The sequence below is a fragment of the Cladophialophora immunda genome (genome assembly GCF_000835495.1).
Source record: "Cladophialophora immunda strain CBS 83496 unplaced genomic scaffold supercont1.4, whole genome shotgun sequence".
NCBI lineage: Eukaryota > Fungi > Ascomycota > Eurotiomycetes > Chaetothyriales > Herpotrichiellaceae > Cladophialophora > Cladophialophora immunda.
Window position 1 is genome coordinate 5,530,457 of NW_015622544.1, and position 17,828 is coordinate 5,548,284.

The 17,828-nt window shown below is 52.2% G+C and overlaps 3 protein-coding genes across 3 annotated transcripts; 2 read left to right on the forward strand and 1 right to left on the reverse strand.

Annotated features, from left to right (window-relative positions):
* The first annotated feature begins 6 nt into the window (after window positions 1-6).
* Window positions 7-2,575, forward strand: PV07_08232 (uncharacterized protein). The gene has a single exon (XM_016395376.1). It carries the CDS (start codon window positions 282-284, stop codon window positions 2,040-2,042), a length of 1,761 nt encoding a protein of 586 aa, XP_016248795.1. The 5' UTR covers window positions 7-281; the 3' UTR covers window positions 2,043-2,575.
* Window positions 2,576-6,432: 3,857 nt separating this feature from the next.
* PV07_08233 (uncharacterized protein) lies at window positions 6,433-7,874 on the reverse strand (the record flags this gene model as incomplete). The annotated part of the gene is made up of 2 exons (XM_016395377.1): window positions 6,433-7,303; window positions 7,432-7,874. The coding sequence occupies 2 exons, from the start codon at window positions 7,872-7,874 to the stop codon at window positions 6,433-6,435; spliced, it is 1,314 nt and encodes a 437-aa protein (XP_016248796.1).
* Window positions 7,875-15,010: 7,136 nt separating this feature from the next.
* Window positions 15,011-15,845, forward strand: PV07_08234 (uncharacterized protein; the record flags this gene model as incomplete). Its single annotated transcript, XM_016395378.1, has 2 exons — window positions 15,011-15,209; window positions 15,271-15,845. 2 exons carry the CDS (start codon window positions 15,011-15,013, stop codon window positions 15,843-15,845), a joined length of 774 nt encoding a protein of 257 aa, XP_016248797.1.
* Window positions 15,846-17,828: the final 1,983 nt, after the last annotated feature.

Consider the following 17,828-nt stretch of genomic DNA (forward strand, 5'->3'; position numbering starts at 1 on the left):
CCGAGGTGTAGATACAAGTGCGACGCGTCGACTTACTCTTAGAGAGGCCTCCCGGACGTACCCCGAACCCAGTCAAAGCAGGATTTGTCATCGTGCAGCCAGTATTATCTCTCCAAATGGACTTGGTCTGGCCAATCCCGAGCCGCGAGAGGCGGTCTGGCCCTTTTCCTAATCCACGGGTGCTTAATATCTCTCCCAGACTGGCGCGCGGTACAGATATCAAGGGCATCAGCCCAGCATGGTACTCTTGTTGATTGCTCTTCCGGGGCTCGGCTGCGAAAATGTCCTCTCCTGACCGAAAAGAACCTCCTGCTCACGATGACGAGTTGCAGCGCCCTACCGGCCTTGGTCCCAACACCAAGCGCCGACTTCACGATTCAAGTGTGACTTTCGAAGAATATCACTACTACGCCTTGCGCACCCGCGCTCGAGAAGATGCTGATCACGGCAAGCAAGAGAGCGGTGGCAGACTGAGCGGGGTCCTTTTCGGCAGGGAGATCAAATCCGATGGCGCGAGAGATGAAAATAATAATGCCTCGTTTCCAGCCGAGGGTCACGCGTCGCCGCGTGCCGCCATCACTGCCGATGAATGGGCAAATGCTTCGCGTGCGTTGAGGACAGCAAGCTGGGGTGCTGGGTTCTATCTCATTACCACAGACATCCTGGGCCCTTTCGGAGTCCCTTTTGCCATTGGGACGCTGGGATGGGGTCCCGGTCTGGCGCTTTTCACGGCCTTTGCTCTGGTCGCCAGCTACTCCGGTTTTCTCCTCTGGAAAGTGTATCTTGGGTTGGACTCGACTGAGTATCCATTGCTCAATTACGGGGACATCGTCCTTCGCCTGTTTGGGTCCTTTGCTCGGCACATCGTCAACATACTCCAGGTGGTCCAGTTTATTGCCATCACAGGACAAGTCATTATTCAAAATGGTCAGGGCATCTCACAGGCAGCACGTTTCAGAATATGTTATGCTGTTTGCTGTGTTATCTTTACGGCCGTCGGTTTTGGTGTCAGTCAAATTAGGACCCTTCGCAATTACGGCATGATCTCAGCGTTGGCCGTCTGTCTCAACCTCTTGACTATTTTTATGACCATGGGGGTTATGGCACACAGTCCCCCTAACTTCGCAATCAGTGTGTTAGGCTCATCAGGCTCGGCAACGCTACCGGACACAATTGCACCCGACAAACAGGGGCATTATCCCTCTATCAGGCATTACGGTGGTCTTCCAAATCCGAACAGCCTGGTGGGATCCATCAATGGCCTGATGCAGAGCGTCTTCGCCTTTGGGGGCGCGCAAATGTTTGTGGAAATAATGGCAGAGATGCGACGACCGTATGACTTTATCAAATCTTTGTGTGCTGCACAGTTTTTCATCTGGGTGGTTTATCTCACCTATGGTTGTTATGTCTATCACTTCCAAGGCCAATATACCTATCAGGTTGCGTACCAAGGTGTGTCTATCTACGGCTGGCAGGTCGTGGGAGACATCCTGGTGGGAATCAGTGGCTTGATCTCCGCAGGTCTGTACAGCAACATCGGCATCAAGGTGTTCTACAACAACGTCCTGACGGATCTACTGGGGGCGCCGCCACTTACGACTAGAGTAGGGAAACTCATTTGGGCCGTCTTGGTCCCTCTCTGGTGGTCGACTGCGTTCGTCGTGGCCGCGTCGATTCCCGACTATTTTGGATTCGTGTCGGTGGTTGCTGCCGTGTGCATCCTTCAGTTTTGCTACACATTCCCCCCAATCATCGCCCTGGGGTACTCCATCAGAAAGAACGCGATGCATCGCGACGATGGATTCGATCCGCGCACTGGAGTCGTTACTCGTTGCGACGACGGCCCTAAGAGATGGATTCGAGGATTCTTCTCGGGAGCCTGGTACGTCAATGTGTGGCACGTCGTGATCGCCGGGGGTGCCCTTGCGACTGCCGGCCTGGGAACATACGCCTCGATCGAATCTATGATTGAAACGTTCCAGATACCGCAGGTGAACGCCTTTACGTGCACATCACCACTTGACCTGCGCCATGCTTCGTGACAGATGTTGTCCGGAAATTGAGAGAAAGAGAAGTGATTGGTTTTAAACCGCAAAACAACACGAACACCACTCAACACCAGCGTTTCTCCTCCCAGTATACAGTGCAGACGTTTTCACGCCAGACCGTGTGATCAGCGCTTGAACTTTTCCTAAGATATACAAGCTGCTCACGCAAGAACGTTGAGTTGTTCAGCTCGACGGCAATCGGGAAACAAGATCGCCACCTCAAGCGCACCAAGATCCCATATCAAAAGTCGTTACTCGTTGCGGCGACGGGCGTTCAGAGACGGATTCGGTGGTTCCGGTGCAGCATGAATTACAGCGTATAAATAAGAGGCTTCTACGCAAATAACCATGCAGCGAGACGGTCTCAAAATAGCGTGAATACACCAATTCTGGTATGTCTTGGGTTGTGTTTACCTCGCGGTGGCACACTGGAAAGGCGTGCGAAATAGATGCCTAATCGCTGAGCTAGACCTTCAAGTACAGTACTGCAATGGATTGACAAGGCCACATTCAGGAAGCTAGAATCCAGTACCATTCTCTTAAAGTGGTACTGTGTCCCTGCTCACCGTTTCACGGAGCAGCCCAGCATCGCGAAGACAGCATCCTCGAGTTCCTTTTCTTTCGACTTGGACTGTCCTTTTTTTTTGCGCGCCATGCGACGAAATTATCCGGTCGGATGAGCAGAGCTCCACCATGCCCAATCTCCGGTTGTCGTAGTCCAGGATACACGAAGTCACCCCGATTTGTGCCACTGCTAGCGGAATCTTCTGGCACGCTACTGCTCAGTATAGCGCGGGTCCATTGGGCATTTGACATTACTAAAGACAAGGACGCGTAGGGCCGCGAAACTGAAGTCGAGCAGGACGAGTTGACGTAGTCAATTGCGGCGAGGCCTCTTCCTTTCATGTAAAGATTGCCCTTTTCCTCCGCCATATCTCCCTTCACTTATTTGAGAATGTCATCTAGCAACTTTCAATCCGTTCGTCTACGTGGTGATGCGTCATTGCGTCTTACTCAACCCCAGCATTTGCAAACCGTCATGTCCGATAAATACACATCGTATGTTGATGACGCCAGCAAATATCGAGGTAACACGCTAGCACTTCCACTGGCTCGGTATCGTAGTTTATATTCCCATTCCACAGTGTACACTAATGCAACGGCACGTTCTAGGAAAGATAGAGAAACTCGAATGAATGTCTATAGATATTGCACGAAATAGTCTATGAAAATGTCTGTACCAGTTCAGGACGGGCTACAATAGATCCCCCACATAGAAAGAGACTACGTGTCTACGATATTAGAGGCCTTCCAAGGTGGGGTTTTTTGGGCTCAGGCTAGCTGTGCTAGACTCTCTTACTTCTGATTGATACCTTAGTATGCTGGTCTCCTTCAAGCAACATCATATTATATTCTCTGCCAGAGAGAGTGATCTTGCCGGGCTAGACCACGCTCAACCGGGTCTGCTGTACGGAGCAATTATTCGGTGTGCCATCGCCCATTGCAGCGACGTCCATCTTGGATTTCGATTTCCGAATCTGGCGGAATCCAGTTTCTCGTGTGATCTTTGATTGGTCTTTTTCTCGGCAAAGTCTCTCGGGGATGCAAAAGCTTGAGGATGCCTGCACGCTCGATATTGCCGCGGAGGTACCTCGACGCTCGGCTAACCCCTGACATTTCATGCCTCGTGCTTCAATGGCGAATTGCGGGGGGTGATTAGCATAATGTGGGCAGAACGCGGAGACATGTCGAAGCATTGAGCACCGACATATACCACGTCTCCCACATATGAGCGTCGTGGAGCGCCGTCAACAAAGATATTGTCAACACTCCCTGTTTTCGTCCTGTCCATCCATTACGATCTCCTCTTCTCGATATTTGAGGCTGTCCTTTCCTTGACAGCAATCATGGGTAAAAGACATGTCACCCTATATAACATCCTGGTTGGTAGACTCTGGAAATTTCGCAGCGAGAAGTTGTTGCTAAGATGAGGGCTTAGGTCGTCGTGGCATCGACTGTTGCCTCCATCCTTCTCGGCTACCAAACCGGCTCAGTAGCCTACACACTGGGTCAGGTATCTTGGTATGAGCAGATGGGCCTTGCCATGTCAGCGACGCAGCCAGGCTACGGTCACACCGTCACCATAACATCGGCCGTCACCGGAGCGTACTACGCATTCGGATTCCTTGGATCCATCGCCATTGGACCCTTCATGAACCATTTTGGCCGAATCAACGCCTTCCGGTTTGCTCTTTTCTGGCACATCGCCGGTAGTGCGATCGGAGCCGGCGCCATGAACCAAGCCATGTACCTCGTCCACCGCTGCTTGATCGGCTTCGCCAGCGGCAACTCTCTGTGCATCGGCCCGGTCTACTTGTCGGAAATCGCACCACCTCTATCTCGTGGTGCCATGGCTGGGATGCACGCATTCGGACAGAACTTCGGCTTCTGCCTGGGAGCTTGGGTAAAAACATTTTCCTCGAAAACAGTCTTTTTTATGACATAGGCTAAAACAGAAGTGCCCTCTCTAGATCGGATATAGTACCTCTTTTGCGTCGACGGCGACCACGTTCGGCTTCCGTTTCCCTCTAGCCGTCCCCTTGATCTTCGGACTGGTCGTACTGGGATTGACCTTCTGGATGCCCGAGAGCCCCCGCTGGCTGACGGTCAAGGGGCGAAAAGCGGAGGCGTTGACCGTCTTGACCCGCCTCCACCAGGCACCGGGGGACGAGACAAATGAGTACGCACGCAAGGAGGCGCACGAGATTGTGGCTCAAATTGCCATCGATGAAGCGGCCTTGAAAGGGCGTTCTGAATACATGGTCCTTCTCACGGACAAGGTCCACCGCAAGCAACTCTTGTTTGCGATATTGGTCGTTGCCGGGGCCATGAACACAGGTGTCTTGGTCATCTCGAGTGCGTTTTCACGATCGTCGTTATTGATTTTGCGGAATGATATGCTGAGACGATATATCTAGACTACTCGGTCATTATTTATACCTCTTTGGGCAACTCGACCTCGGTCTCACTGCTTCTCAACGCAGTCTGGCTCACATTGGCAACGCTGTGGAACTTTCTGGGTGCCATCTTCGCCGATTACCTCCGTCGTCGACGTGGCCTAGGTTGGTCAAAGATCTCTCCATTTGGCCCTCACACCTGACGAACAATGTTCTGCTAGTGATTGGATATGCCGGCGCCGTCATTTGTCTCATCCTCTTCACCGCTTTGACCGCCAAGTTCACCCAAACAGGTGGTCGTGGCTACGCCGTCGGAAGTGTCTTTTTCAATTTTTTCTTCGAGCTCTTGTAAGGCGGCCTCGCCCTATCTCGCACGACTTTGATGTTTTGCTAAATTTCCCTCCAGTTACGGCGCCTTTATCGACCCCCAAGTCTGGGTTTTGGTTGGCGAATTGTTCCCCACTCATTTGCGAACCAAAGGCGGCTCAATTGCAATCGCTGGCTTCTTCGTCCTGAATGTCGTGTGGACGGAAGCTGCACCCACCGCCTTTGTCAACATCGGCTGTAATAAGAGTCCCCGAGTCCCTGTGGTGCGAAATGATGGTACTGATCTTTACGTAGGGAGATACTACATCTTGTTCGTCTGTCTCAGTGCCATTCAGGGTCTCCTGATTTACTTCTTCCTTCCTGAGGTAACGTGTGAAAACCCTCACCATGCTGATCTGTGGCTGATGGACCTGCTCCTAGACCGCAAATGTTCCGCTCGAGGAACTTGAAGAATTGTTCGGCGGTCGCGTGGCCGTCCACCTGGATGAGATCGACGTGGCAGCCACGGGCAACTTGGAGAACACTGGAGACGCTTTCGACAAGAACTTGGAGCAGGGCGGTGTTATCAGCAAAAGCTATGAATATAGCCATACTGAAAAGGCGGCTTCCGGCTGAATTCGCCTTGTTCTGTCAAACTCCCTGGCGAAGTCAAGACCCCCAGGGATGAGATGGCTTGGTGGAATCTCAGGGGAGAAGGGCAGCGTACTCGAAAGTCGACTCTCTGACTTCGACTCGATTTGGACGTAGCCACAGCTCTTAATAGCCTATCAGGACACAGATGCTGTCTCCAGCCAAGTAAACTATTACTACGAGCAGAGGTCAAGATGTCTAAGTCTAATCTTGTTAGGTTTAGCATTGGGATACTCTCCTTCGACCCTTGACGCTTGGCTCAAAATGCCAACTATGGGAATGGATCGGGGCCGCAAGTTCAAGCGCAAGTTCGTACAACCGCAAGTTCGCTTAGTGCTTGGCAGAAACGAACTACACCTAATTTAGCTAGCGTCTATTTCCTCTTGCCATCCTCCGTATCCCTCCTCCTAGACCTCGCCGCCGCCTGACCTCGTCGCCGCCTGTTTGTATAGCCAACCTTGGTGTTTATCTCAGTCGTCCTGCGAGTTAGGCAGGAAGCCTTGTTGCCTAGCCTCAACTAGCCTAGTAGTCCGTTTGCGCACTCGTTTAAGCCTACCACTACCACTGCCAATGCCAGGAGGCGCGGTCGACAGAGGTAGTCGCTCGCGGACTAGTTCAGGAGAGTCCTCAGGCGAAGGACTGCGGCGCGGCCGCGGCCTCTCTGGCGTCTGAGGCACTAGGCGTGTTGGCTCAGTCAAGGACGATGGCGGAGGGGTCTCTGGCACATCTTCCACCTCTTCCTCCCTAGCGTTTTCTATAGTAATCGGAGGTGGTCGATGTCTCTGCGGTGCCTGAACGACGTTCTGGACACCACTAGGCGTAAATCGAAAGGTGTGCATAAACGCCTCTTGAGGCCTCTCAGAACGTCGATCGAGTGCCTCTTGATAGCGCTGTTCCTGCCTCTCTACCTGGTGTTGCCTGCGCTCCTGGCGCTCGCCGATCTCGCTAGCGATCAAGGCCCTCTCTGTAGACTTGCCATGTTCACGTCTCTTTACCCAGGTCCGCTTAGGCACAGGATCGGGCGCGCCGATAGGTAGGTTCTGTAGATCGCGGCGTTGTTCACCTAGGCGGATTAACTCTCGTTCCATCTGTTCCTGTAGACGGTCTCGTTGCCTATCAAACCGCTCTCTTTTAGTGCTCTCAAGGCTCTCTCGAATCTGCTCAATTATCCGCCTATTTATCATCGATTCTGTGATGTCTTGCCGTGGTTGAATCTCGATCTCAGGGTAGGTAGGAATCCAGTCTGTGGAGGTGATTTGCGGCCCTTCTAGCCACCACCGTGGATGTAGGAGAGTCCGAGGAATTGGCTCGCCAGTCTCCCAGGCGCGTCTTAGGTAGTGCCTACAGGGTAGGAGGAACTGCCTGAGTAACGAACAGTGACATTCGCCTAAGTTGGCGTTCCCTGAGGCCATGATTTCACAGAGGTAAGACCACTCAATTGCGACCTTTTCAAGGGCGTAGTCGCTGACTGCAAATCGCAGATATTGAAAGGTAGGGCCGTGGGCACCTCTTGGATAACTTGCAAGTGAGCGATCTCTGGATTCTGCGACGTCCTTAAGGACCCCTTGACTGTTTGGCAGAGGCGTTTAATCGCTGTCTCAAGGTTCAATTGGCCGTTTGTTATCTGTGTGACCACGTTATGGTAGGACTCAGATCGCTGGCTAGATCGATGGCCGAGGTTTGGTAGGTTCGATGTATACACTGCCACAACACGGTCTTCCTTATCACGCCATTCATCGAGATATTCGGGTTCTAGCAGTTGCGATTTCAGGTCGTTCCGTCTAGCCTTAAGTGCCTCTTGAGTGCCTGCATTGATATAAGTCCAGGCGAGATCGGTAAGCGTTTCCGTAGCCTTTTCATGCCTACTGATCTGATCAGTCTTGTGGCCCATTTTACGAAACTTAACCTTCATTGCCTCGACGGCGTGCCAGCTATAGATCTAATGTCTCGCGGACGGAAAGGACTCAGTTATCGATGAAAGAATCGCTCTAGCCTGGTCTGAGATGATAACCGCAGGTGGAACAAGACCTGGTAAGTGCACCTTGAGACTCTCCCAGAAGAAGGAATAGGACGCGTGGTTCTCAGACGGACAGAATGAGAACGCCACAGGAAAGGTCTTGCCTGTGTTTAGTACACCAACTGCTACAATCATAGGCATTCTCTGCCTATTTGTATTGAAGGTTGCACCGATAATGCAGACAGATCCTGCAACAAATCGAGAGGTCGCCTTAAGAAGGTCAGGGTGTGAGAACCAGATCTGTAGGCACTTCCTACTGACAATGCTACCAGTGTCGTTAACCATCTCCTCGAGCCGCGTTTCGTATACAAAGCCCTCGGTCTGCAAGGCAAGGACTAGCCCATTGATAGTCCGATCGTTATCCTTTGAGGCAGGCTTATATCTGACTGAGTTATAGTACTCCTTCGACGTCAGAATAACACCGAATTCGTCCGATCCTAGGATCCTGCGACTAGCAGAGAATGGGATGGTGTTGATTCGGTGTAATCGCGCCTGTGCGATAGCCGCCTGGAACTCCGCAAGCCCCTCTCTATGACGATGGAATATCAAAGGATTATCGCTCAATGGGTGGCCTGTATGCTGCAGAGACTTGACAGTAAGGATAAAGGCCTTAATTCTACTGTTCCGTTTACCAATTGACTTCCAGGAAACACGGCAGGACCATCTACAGTCAGTACCACGAATATGAGTCAGTTCGCGTTTGCGGTCTGAGATAATTACGCCGTTCTCGTCCCTCTCAACTTTGTCCTCAAGGCCACGGTAGTTGCGCGTCTCTTTGCCGTGGTAGATACATTGGAAAGTGCTACCAGGGAACTGTTTTGTTCCACCTGAGCCTTTGACAATGTCGAAGCCCTGGGATAGCGAGTATCCAACGAGGCGCCTGAGGCAATCGTCGATCGTTTCAAAGGGCTCATTGTTGACAGGATCGGCTAGCCATTCGACTGGTAGAGCATTTACAGCCTTCTCAAGTGCCTGGCGGAGGTGGTCAGGACAGCCTGGCCTAGCACGCCAGGGCGAGGATTGGCTAGGCATTGGACAGAACAGGTGGAACTCAACACCAAGGTTGGCTATACAAAACAGGCGACGGCGAGGTTAGGCGGCAGCGAGGTCAGATTGCAAGAATTGCTCAATATTCGTTTGTGTGACTATCGAAAACGAGCGCCTGCAAATTTGGCTGGCGTTCGTTTCTGCCAAGCACTAAGCGAACTTGCGGTTGTACGAACTTGCGCTTGAAGTTGCGGCCCCGATCCATTCCCCAACTATGCACTGTGGAGCGGAAGCGGATTTTATACAGAATCAATATTCATGCAAACGGGCTGCCACCACGGCTACATCAAAAAGGGTCCCATCGCAAGCTCGAATCACTACCACCCACATAATCCCACATCCAGGCCTATGGTAGACCCTGCTGCCAAAACGTGTTGGGATCATTCATTCCATACGCAGCCGGGCCACTGTCCAACGTCGAGACCCTTCGCAGGTCTCTGACGTGGTGATGCTGGTAGTTGCCGATGGTCGCCCGGTGGAGAACCCCGGTGTTGTCCCAGATGACAAAGTCCCCCGGGCTCTTCCAGTGATGCGTGTACATGTACTTCTCCTGCTTCATGTGGTCAAACAACTCCCGGATCAGGGCCTGTCCTTCTTCGAGCGGCATTCCGTCGACGTGGTGCGCGTACGAGTTGATGAAGAGAACCGGCCGGCCGGTGACGTCGTGGCGCTGGACGACCTTGTGCTTGCCCATGGGGTGATCCTGGGGCACGATGTTCTGGAACAGCGGCGAATCCGGGTTGGCCGTCTTTCGATTGTGGAACAGGGAGTGGCAGACCACCAAGTCCTTGATCTTTTCCTTCATCTCCTCGGAGAGGTCGTCGTACGCTTGTGCCGCGTCCAGGAATTCCGTGTGGCCGCCCGTGCCTTCGGGAGGAAGGGTCACGGCACGGAGCATCGAGAGATGTGTCCGGCGCGGGTTGAACGTCCCGTCTGCATGCCACAGTGCGTTGCCATAGGCCGTGGCCGTTCGCTCCTCGTCGGACGCCGTCACGATCTGTCCCTGGTCGTCCAGATTGCTGATGTCGAAAATCTCCTCTTGCGGGATCCGCATCTTCCTCCCCGCCCGCTTGTGCGGCCGGATCGAGTCGAGTTCTCCAAAGCGCGCGCCAAATGCAATCAAGTCGTCGTCAGACTTGGGCCCGAACTTGCGGACACTGACCACGCCGTATTTTCCAATGATTTGTTTCAGTTCTTCCAATGTCTCGTCGGAGATTGGCTGGCTGAAATCGATACCTTGTAGTTCAGCAGCAAAGGTCGGCCCGATCTGGGTGACCTCGATCCCGGTTGCATGAGGCATGTTGGGCTGAGGACGAAGGTATGTCTGCAGTAATTGTCCCAGACAGTCGATGGGATCGTGGAACAGCGATGGCAATAGATTGGTATATCCTGGGTCGGTGTGCAAGACATACTTCCGTGGATCGTTGAACGTGGCCAGCTATCACCGAGGCCGACTCCCCTCCAGCTGCCACAAGGTCACGCATCCCCGAAGCGCCATCTAATGCTGGAGACTAGTGTTCCACAAACATGGTCCGCACCCGCGGGGTCTGACTTCGATCTCCGGTTCGGAGTGGAAGGGCGAGGAGATGTATACCGCTTGGGGCTTGCGACAGTCGGAATACTGAACTCCACTTCCGGTTTAGAACAACCCTCGCCATTCATCAGCTTGTATGAGCCGACATGTTGGGGAGAGTTACGCCGGTGTTTGAATCCACGAGGCAGCCAATGCAGCACCTCGGAAAAGAAAAGGCACAGTGGTAAACTTTACACTGAAATGTCTGCTTTCGCAGAGTTTGCGAAAGCTTCATGTTCGGAGCCTCTGACAGGTGACGGTTGTTCAAGAACTTCATGCACGGGTGCCCGCATTTCGTTATCTTGCCGGTGAGGCATGCTGAACAACCGAGCTTGCAGGCACTGGAATTGACCGTGACAACAAAAAAATTTGAGCAGAAGCACCCAACAGTTCTCGGGCACAAGATTAGAGCTCTACAAGTCTTGTTCCTGTGGAGATCTTGACAATGTATATTCATTCGTGGCTGGGCAGCGATAGGAGATGATCAGTAATAGACGAACAGAATATGTAAACTTTCACAGGTTTCAGTCTCCTGAGAATGCTTATTCTTGGAAGTAAATGGCTGCATTGCGACATCCCCGAATTGTGAGGGTTCATTCTATAACCTTGCTCTTGGTGCTGCGTGGAAGGACTGCAGTAATAGTGGAAGCCGCTCTTCCAATGCCCTGCAGTTTACCATATCTGGACCAAGCTGTCCCAGATCTGTCACCCCAAGAAGCCTCATAGTGGTCTCGATCTCATCGCTCAGCACTGTAGCATGTCAGAAACTCAAAATCAAAATGTAGATGTCGAGGAAAAGTCTTACGCTGTGTGACCTTGTTGCAACCTGCAACACCGGCGAGGGCGATTCCATAATTGAATGGTCGACCGATACCCACGGCCGTGGCCCCAAGGCACAATGCTTTGACGATGTCGGTACCACGACGAATGCCGCCGTCCAGGAATATTTGCACTTTGGACAGGATCTCGGGACAGAATCTTCTGATTTCAAGCAGGGTTCTGATTGAGCTTGGAGCGTAGTCCAGCTGGCGACCGCCATGGTTGCTTAAGTAGATGCCGTCAAAGCCCATGTCAGCCGCCATCTTCGCGTCCTCGGCCGTTTGAATGCCTTTGATGACGACAGGTCCTGATGACGCTCCCCACTCGTCTCGAATGTAAGCGAGGTCGTCCCAGGAAAGGGTGTAGGAGTGCACCCCTCGCAATACCGGCGGTCCTTCATCCGCAGTGGGCTGGGCGGTTCGCTCGACCAGTTCTGAATCTCCGGCAGCATAGTCGAGCTCAGCCTTGTATCGCTCGTCCTCTTCTCGTTTGCCGATGACGGGAGCGTCGACCGTGATGAAGAGTGCTTCGTAGCCCAAGTCTCGCGCGTTCCTAATCAGCCGTCGGGTGGCCTCCGCACCCGACCTCGCCACATATAGTTGATAAAACAAAAAACCACCTTTTCCCGCCTCCTTTTGACAAGCCGTAAGCTCGTCATGGCGAATAGACGAATACCCACTCACGCAATATGGAATATTCTTGTCCACGGCACCACGGACAAGGGCCAATTCTCCCTCGTCGTGCGCAAGCTTGGCCATACCCATTGGCGCGATGAAAAATGGCAGATTACTTTTCTTGCCCAGTATGTCGCGCGTCATGTCGGCTCGTGTCACGTTCCGGAGTACCCTCGGCCTGAATATAACTTTTGACCAGTCCTTCCGATTCTGCCGCACCGAAGCGAGACTGTCAGCACCTGACGTGATGAATGTTACCGCTCGCCGAGACATGACTCTGCACGCACTCATCTCGACGTCGTCGAGGTTCATGCAGAGCGAAAGATGGAGTGGCTTGTTCTCTGGGGTCGCATTCTCGGCGTTTGCCTGAGGGGGTGAGGCTTTGGTTATGCTGCTCGCAGGATCTACCGGCCCTAAGATTTGTTCTGGCAAAGTTCGTCTCAGTCTTTGGCCTCATGTGGTGATATCAGCGTCGCAATAGCCAGCCTTACCCGCAGTAAGAGTCTCTCCAAGTATGCCTTTGGGGTGGACAGGATCAAAGATCTCCGAGACATCCTAGAGGAACATAATGCAATCAGCCATGGAACTAATATCCAAGGTCGAACCAAGCTCTCTGTTCGTACTTTACCAGCATGTCGAAGGACGACTGCGGCGCCTCCAGGATGGTCTCCTAGGAAGTTGGTGACATCGTATACCTGGCCATGAACAATGACCCAGCAGGACTCCCTCGTGTTGTGTTTCAATACTTCCTCGCCGCTAATCATGTTGGATCGGTGCTTTGAGGACGGGACAAACAGCTCAGGTTGTACCTGGAGTTGAGTCCACTAATTCGAAACTCGGGATTGGCAGAACATCAAGAGGCGATATATGCAAAGTTAAAAGAGGAACCGAGGCTCCCCGCATCTTTGTTGACATGTCCATCAGATGGTTCAAGCGACAAAGCGACAACACCGAACTGTTCCGCGGGAATGGCCCCGCTTTGCCGAGCCGCATGTGATTGGCTCCCGATCTCCAGTGCTGATCCACCACGGATCCACCGCAGCCAATTAAAAATAGTATCTACGAGGTACTCGGTACATATGCCTTGAAGTCGGTCCTATGTGCTTGGTGAGCTTGTGCTGTGGATACACCTGTGTTATTGATCTACGCGATATGAACCAATGTCTTCCATGCCACCTCTGCATACGACACCCTCGTAAGTCTGGATATCGTGGTCTTAAGCGGGTAGTTTCGCGCGACCGTATACTCATACGCTACAATTGCAATGCTCAGGTGGCACGCCTACCCCGACATGGGTTGTGAGAGTTGTCGAAGCATTGAGTAGAATCATCATAAATCGGAACAAAGATACATTTAAATTTGCCCTGGGAGGTCATGTTGTTCTGGTCCTCCGCGCACGCAACCTAGAATGAGAATCCGGGCTATCAGCATCCTAGACTTGTGCTTCCACGGCCGTAGGAAGGACCGCCGGCGTGGTCTTCGGCACGATTTTCTCATGTGCATATGGATCTTTTGGTACTTGCACTCTCCAGTTGTTCTTCGGGTCGTTTTCTCCCCAACCATGGGGTCCATCATCCAGGGTATTTGTCCGCCGCATGTCTCTCTTAAATTTATGTTGGAACTTTGAGTCGTCGAGTGCACGATGCCAAACTGCAGTGTTGTCCCACATGACCATGTCACCCGGGTTCTCCCAAGATAGTTTGTAGACGAATTGTGGCTGTGTGCCGTGAGCGATCAGCTCACTGATGATTGTTTGACTCTCTTTGACCGAGGTGTCGTCGATCTTATAACCGTAGCTCGTCACGTAAAGGTTCTTACGCCCACTTCCCTCGTGAGGATAGACAGCCTTCCAGCGAGAGATTGACCATTTCATCGGGTCGACGTCCTTGTATAAATCGGGGGCTCCGGTCCGTCGATTGTGGACCAGGGAACAGTTGATCACCATATTCTCCACGCGCTCCTTCCATTCCAGACTTAAAGCTTCATAGGCTGAACGAGAGTCGGCGAACTCGGTCTCACCACCTACGCCAGGTGGGGGGATCTCGACTCCCCGTAGTATGGAGTACTTATCACGGTGTGGATGATATTGCATATCGGCGTGCCACAGCTGGTTTCCCTTCATGGACATGGACAAGAATCGATTTGTCGACATAATGATGTTCCCCTGCTCGTCCATATTGGATAGGTCAAAAATCTGCGGCGTTTGAGGAAAGCGCCCTTTGATGTGGACGGTGGGCATGTAATCAAGCTCTCCGAACCTGCTGGTGAAAGCTACCTGCGCCTCATTGTCGATGTTTGCTTTGCGAAAAACCAAAACACCATATTTATCGATGGCCTTTTGTATTTCCGCAATGATCGCGTCAGAGATTGGCGCTGTCCAGTCGATACCCTCGACCTGAGCGACAAATGTTTCGCGCAAGGGTGTAAGGCGTAAGGTAGAGCCGTCAGCAGCCATCTTGACGCTGGAGTTCAGCTTCACGATACCTTGCTCAAGGCAAGAACACGGGACCTGCGAAAGAAGACGTGCTTGCAGGCTAAAACGAAGTTTTCTTTCCTTTGACCATAGCCAACATCCTCCCTATACAAAGGTTGAAGAAGAATCTATTCGATGTCGACGAAACTGGGAATTCCATGGAAGCAGTGCATCCCCTAGCCTCTCTATTTCCCCGCGGAGAAACCAGCCCCTCGGCATTGTCCCCAATCGGTGCAAACGCTGTCGCGGCCGAGCACAGCGAGCCATGCACCAGAAATACAGCTGGTATAGTCCTATTCCAAGTCAACAAGAGGAGCTGCGTTGATTGTTGATGCTCCCAGGAATCTCTGCATTCATCAGGTGCTCCACTCTGGGTAGAAGTCTTGGTGACCTCATCCTCAGCCCACCTCCTGAGAGTCTCTGGCGTTGAGATCCGGTCGACAGCATGCCCTCATTCACATCAGTAATCTCCCAGAGAACACCATGTACGGGGCTGTTCATCAGCATGTTCTCCGACCTTGCAGTTGCGCTCATTGGAAACTCTGGCTTTGATTGTGTCATTACTGACACGGAGCATACGCCCGTGTCCGCACACGAAGCCACGCACGTTGTGCATGCTGTTGCAGCGGCGTCTAATGGAAATTGTAGTACGCTCGTACGCACACCATCACACGGAGTCGAGTGAGTTAAATGGGGGTTGGATAGTGGAGCAGACGGCATCGTTGTGCCCATGGTCAACACCGAGGCGGATGCACGACAAATCATGCAAAGGGGCTCGCTATCCGCCTCTGGGACAGCGTAGCATTGGTCTAATACATGCGCCGTTTGCCGGTCACAATGTTGAAAAGACTCAGGGGTACTGCATCGAGTCGAAGGCGCTAGATGTGGCAGTGGTGGTGATGCTCGAATCTGCCGAGGGAGTAAAGAGTGCAAAGGCTATACTCGCATGCGAAGGTGTCAGTGGAGCTTTTGTTGGACTGTTCGATCTGAGATTGTCTTTAGGGCTATCTGGTGGGGATGGTGACGAGCCTTCTTTGTTGGGTTGTCTACGCCAGATCGTAGAGGCCGACAAGGCGACGGAAAAGCCAGTTGGAATTCTCGCCAGTTCAACCGCGTCGCTGCAGAAAAGATTGTCGCTGGGCTTCGACTATATCATCAATGCCACCGACGCTGGGCTACTCGCTCAAGCAGCAGAGACTTCGTTGCAAGAAGCTCGAAGAACAGCTACGAAGAAAGGGGCCATAGACTCGTCGGATGCGTCGACAACGGTTGCTGACTGAGATGTTTACTAGTTATTTCACATATGCAATGGGAGGATGCCAATTCGCTACATTCTAGGCCACATGTAAACGGAGGCATCTCTGCGTATCCGTAGTCTCAATTGCACCAGTCTTCAGCCTCAGTTCAGCTCTATACAAGCAGTCGAACACTCAGCGCTTGACATGAAACTTTTCTCGGTGAAGATTCGGATCGAGAAGAGTTCCATCCTTTACGAGAGAAGCCCCCAGCGCAGGTCTTTATTTCGCAGGTTGATCAAAATTGGCCTTTGAGGACCGGTCAATTCTCAGCTCTGTACGCATCGCCGTCGGTCACAATATTCCCATTACGCTCGCCTTTATGCTTGCCTTATGTCGAAATAACGTGGTCCTCTTCATCTTGTTCAACCGTACCCATTCATCATCACGAAAGTTCTTGAAGACTCTTTAATAGTTTTCAGCAATGAGATGGCCTGGAACATTCGTCAAGTCTGTAGACTATTTGTATTGTCCATACTTCTGGATCCTGGTCTGGCCCGGGATTTCAAGGCCTATGTAGGTTCCATCCTGCCGAAATGAGCGCTTGTTTTACGAATCACAAGCAGTACTATTGGTTGCGAGGACGGATCATTGAATTCCGTTCCTGTGTGCAAATAGCTCACAAGGCCAGCCCTCTTCTACCTGATAGGAGGACTTGACCATGCAACGACCTTCGCAACGAATGAAACACAGTCAATGACTGGCCGAAAACCCGCATCACCCGAGGCCCATCAAAGTGCGGGGGAAAACTTGAGACTAGTTCTTGTTTGGCGTCCTGCTAATATCTAATTACATGGGAATACCTCTTGGGTGCAAATCGAAGTGACTTCTGCCGTCTCTGCGTGTCTCTGTGGCGGTGCGGAAAACGACGTCGCCTGGACAATAAGGAACGCCTTGCTGCCTTTGCCTCGTACCCAAACAGGTATCCGCTAATGTCGGAATGGCTAGTACATCATATCATACAGTTCCTTTTCCGAGAGAGCTAGAACCAGTGTGGCATGACGCCTTGTTGCACCGAAACGTCATTGAGCGAAACCCTGAACACACCAACATAGTCACCATACCTCCCGAAGCGAATAACAAACAACCCAACAGGGCTTCTAACGCCAGAGCCAATGCTTTGGGCAACAAGAAGCGGCCAGCTAAGCTCCAGGCCCCAGGTGAGCTGCAGAAACGTCGAAAGTGCGTCCACAGTGATCGACCGACTTTCTTGTCAAGAACATTTGATATAGCGGGCGCCAATACTCATAGTTTCCTGCGTTAGGACCATTGCAGTTGAGGTGGTGACTCAGGAGCACGCTGCACCTGGCTCGACTTTGTCATCGATGACGGATCGTCCCTCAACAGAGCTCCAGCCTCTCAATGAAAGTGGTGGGTCAACAGCGACGCGAGATGTCAGCAGTGCTTCACCTTGTAAGTCACACTGGGAGAAATATCCAGTGTGTGTTCTGACCTGCCCGAATCAGCAGCCAAAGCAGCGACAGACGGACATCACGAAGATACGGCTGCGTCGAGACGGCCACGCAGACGCTCTGCAACGATCCAGCTCCCCAGCTTTATTCGACCGCTTTCTTCTCGAATTGGCCATGATGAAGTCTCTTATCTCTCTTCGAAAGGTGCATTCTGGCTGCCCTCGGCCAAGGATCTGCTGGCGCTTGTCGATTGCTACGCCCATTTTGTGCATCCATTCAACCCCTTTCTGGACATCAAGAATCTGCGGGACGTCTGCCACTTACATGCCAATCCCTCTGAGGGAGTCACGCAAGCCAGAGATCGCGATCGTATCAGTCTGCTCACACTGAACGCGGTTCTGGGAGCAGCGACCTCGGTAAGTGCTTTGCGTCGTGCCGTCTTCAATCGTGTCCAACGAGTAAACGCTGATGTTGTTCTGAAAGTATGTTGACACGGCATGCATCAAGAGAATGGAGTTCGCCTCGCGTACTGCCGCCCGAGACACGTTTTATATGC

What these genes read in the sequence shown, in the direction of transcription:
- PV07_08232 (XM_016395376.1), top strand. Translation starts at nt 282, where the DNA reads ATGTCCTCTCCTGACCGAAAAGAACCTCCTGCTCACGATGACGAGTTG.